The sequence below is a fragment of the Mesitornis unicolor genome, unplaced genomic scaffold (assembly GCF_000695765.1).
Source record: "Mesitornis unicolor isolate BGI_N332 unplaced genomic scaffold, ASM69576v1 scaffold49879, whole genome shotgun sequence".
NCBI lineage: Eukaryota > Metazoa > Chordata > Aves > Mesitornithiformes > Mesitornithidae > Mesitornis > Mesitornis unicolor.
Window position 1 is genome coordinate 1 of NW_010210300.1, and position 3,415 is coordinate 3,415.

A 3,415-nucleotide genomic window follows, 5' to 3' on the forward strand; every position below is an offset into this window, starting at 1 on the left:
GTCACAGGAACATATGGCATTGACTCCTGCACACTGCCCCCTCAGCTGCAGTCCACTGGAAGCAGGCAGAAAGCCAGGCTCACTGGATCCCACGCTGCATCTAGCACACTGGGGGAGGCAGTCACTTTCACCAGGTCCCTACAACTGGCAAGTCCTCAAGCAGACTTTTGTTGAGGTTTCTGCTGCCAGGCAGTTTCTCAAGTGTGCCTGCCTCTCTTGTGCCAAATCAGGAGGGATAAAACAGAACAGGGCAGCAGCTTAAACAAGTGAAATACATAAATAATGTATTCTGATGCTTCAAGAGTGCAGATCCTGTAACAACACTGAAGTCAGAATGGATTGAAGGCATCTTCAAGTGTTGAAAAAGGAAATCTTAACTTGAAGAATTGTCTGTTAGAAGTATATATCAAACCAGCAAAATGTTTCACTGCCTGTCCATTCCAGAACCGACACAGCTATTTACTACATTATGTGAAAAGGCACTAACCGGTGTTGTATATCTGGCCGATAAAAATAGTCAACGGGAGTGTCCAGTCGTGAGAAAATTGGTGGTGGAATGTAGAGAGGTAATTCTCTGTTGAAAAATTCTTCCTTCTCTGGTTTGAGCATTAGAACTTTGTCATACATGGAGGTTTGTTTGCCATCGGGACCAGAGTGCATTGCCAGGTACTGGAAATCAGACATTCCTGTGAGAAACAAGTTAAAACATTGTAAAGTTCATTGTGAATGTAGCATTATTTCTTGAAACATTCAACTTTCAGGAGCAGGAGCCTGATAAGTTTATGCAAAAGTTTACAGAGCAAGAAGGCTGTAACAACAGCAGACTTGATTTTTCTTCCAGTCCTGAATTGTTCAGAGGAAAACATTTCTCTTTCCCATCAGACGTACTCATCTTTAAGCAACATGGACACAAACCCAAGCATTACCTTGAAATTTGTAAACTGTAGTGACAGTCCCAAGAATTTCCATTTCAAACTGGACTTCTGGCTGGATTTGTTCTTCAGTGTCCAACTGTTTCTTCTTCTTGGTCCTCCTCTTCACCTTGAGCAGCATGGTGGAGGTGGGGAAGCGATTGGCACACACGGGGTGGCAGTAAGGGTCCTTGGGACGGAAATACAGCTCCAGCCTTTTGGAAGGGTCAGCGTAGATCTGTCAGCAAGGGCAGGCACAGTCTCCGTTAACATCGCACCCGTGCAGCCTGCCTCCCCTGGACTCCATTTGGCACCAGGCCCATATCTTCTTGCCATTGGTTTTCCCTCCATTTCCCCTCAGGGATACGAATCCCTGCTCCATCGAACCAGCAGCACATCAGGGGGATGCACAGCCACCCCCTCTCTGCCCGACACACCCCATCTCCTCTCCAGCAGCGGCCCAGGTGAGTGACATCACCCTGAAACCACACATGGGGCCTACGTGGGGACACGCTCGGCCCCTGCGGCCCGGACAAGGGGGTCCCACAGCAGGGAACTCCGTGGACCCAGCCCCCTTCTGCTTCCAGCCCCCTCCCCAGGGCCGAGGCTGGGCTCCTCGCCCCACAACCCCTCTGCCCGGATAACCTCCTCCTCCCAAGTCCCTGGGGTCCCCCTCACCCGCGACACCCCCTGCTCTCCTCCCACCGTCCGCAGCATGGCCGGGTACTCCACGCACACCAGCAGCGGCGTGCGGGGCAAATCCAGCACAGCTGAGCCCCGTTCCTCCCACCGCCTCCCCGCCGCCATCGCTCCCTGGCCCCGGTCTGTCCCGGTCCGTCCCGACAGCCGCCGCCCCCGCCCTGCGGGCCGCGGCACAAAGGTTCCGCTGCAGAGTGGTTCCTACAGCGGCGGAGCGGAGCCCGGCTGGGCCCGGCGTGGGTGGGTGAGAAGGTGATGGCCGGCGGGCAGTCGTGTCCTCTTTCTAGGTGGGGCTCGGATCCCCTGCCTGGCCTCTCCCACACAGGAACCTGTGTGCTTAAACCTGGCCCTTGGGTTTATTTTGCCCTTCTTGTGTTTCTGTGCACATATGGCAACAATTCACCAATTGGTTTGCGTGCCTGTGTTACAACTGTAATTATCTCTTTGTAATTAGCATGGGTGTTGATGGTAACAGGGGTATCCAGAGGACAGGTCAGGGTTGGGCCTGTCCTGCCAGGGTCGTGGAGGCAACAAGGGAAAGCAAACCCTTCACTTGCTGCCTGACCTTAACATTAGGGAGAAAATCTTGTCACAGCAAAGAGAAGCCAGAATCGCTCAGGTTACAAGCAAGCCTTTAATAAACTGGGTGTATCTTTAAAAGGTGGTGTTTTCTTAGCTCCACAGCAGATCCTCGATTATGGAGATGTTGGCAACCTGCGGCAAGCTCTGATAGACTGAGTTCCAGAAGTTCACGAACTGGGGTTTCAGATTGGGCTTCAGGGAGTCCTTGTTCATCTTGTTGTTGATTTCCAGGTAGTACTTGCCCTCGTTGGTGTAGGGCAGCCAGGTAACGGGAACCTTTGAATTTCCTTCGTTGGGATTACTGGGGAAAAAAGGAGACACAGAAGTTCAGTTTTATCAGGGCAGCTTGTGGATGCAGCGAGGTTTGTGGTGTTTGGCAGGGATCTCATCTCCTTGAATGCAAAGAGAGAGTCTGATACTGGGACAAGCAATAGCAATTTTGCCTGCTAGGAGTGACTTGCTGTCCTGCAGTGCCCGCTTGCATCGTCCCTGGCTGCAGACAGGGGCTTAATTCCTGTCTGAACGGCAGGATTTGGAAACAAACCAAGCCAGGCTTTTCTCAGTGATGTTCAATGACAGGATAAGGGGCAATGGGTGCAAGCTGGAGCATAGGAGGTTCCGTGTAAAAGTAAGGAAAAACTTTTTCACTGTGAGAATGACAGAGCACTAGAACAGGCTGCCCAGAGAGGTTGTGGAGTCTCCTTCTCTGGAGACATTCAAACCCCCCCTGGACACATTCCTGTGTGACCTGGTCTGAGTGATCCTGCTCTGGCAGGGGTGTTGGACTGGATGAGCTTTCAAGGTCCCTTCCAACTCCTAATATTCTGTGATTCTATGAAACCTCATTATTAAGTTTAAGCAGAGATCAAAAGCTCTGAGGAAGACCCAGAGCAAACTCCACTACTGGGAGACACAGAGCCAGGCTCACAACAGAAGTAAAAACAGAAGACACCCTGCTTTTGTGAATTGCTCCCACGAAGTTAATAGGCAAAAGCAGCAGGCTGAAGGGCTGCAGCAAGCCCCAGACTGGAATCACTCACCCTGTCCGGGCAAAGTTGGTCCAGTAAGCGATCATGGCACTTGAGACAGTCCTGTGCTTGGGCAGGTAGCCCAGGGGGGTGCTGAAGGGTTTCCCGAACACGTACTGCAAGTCATCAGCATGGTCTGCTCCTACCCAGCTTGGGTAGATGGGCATTCGGGATGGCTGGGAGAACACGTAGCTG

General features: G+C 51.9%; 2 protein-coding genes across 2 annotated transcripts in view; both read right to left on the minus strand.

The window, feature by feature from the left end:
* Positions 1-487: 487 nt before the first annotated feature.
* On the minus strand, positions 488-1,718 carry LOC104547451 (general transcription factor 3C polypeptide 5-like; the record flags this gene model as incomplete). The annotated part of the gene is made up of 3 exons (XM_010193136.1): positions 1,590-1,718; positions 927-1,149; positions 488-686 (listed from the first exon to the last, which is right to left on the minus strand). Coding segments are annotated over exons 1-3 (551 nt in total), but the record flags the coding sequence as incomplete, so codon positions are not given.
* Positions 1,719-2,282: 564 nt separating this feature from the next.
* Positions 2,283-3,415, minus strand: part of CEL (carboxyl ester lipase) — a 6,476-nt gene continuing 5,343 nt past the window's right edge. Inside the window, exons 10-11 of the mRNA XM_010193135.1 lie at positions 3,233-3,415; positions 2,283-2,493 (exon numbers count right to left, since the gene is read on the minus strand). The exon at positions 3,233-3,415 is cut by the window's right edge and continues 27 nt beyond it. Of these exons, the coding sequence (XP_010191437.1) occupies positions 2,283-2,493; positions 3,233-3,415 (394 nt within the window). The remainder of the gene's footprint in view (positions 2,494-3,232) is intronic.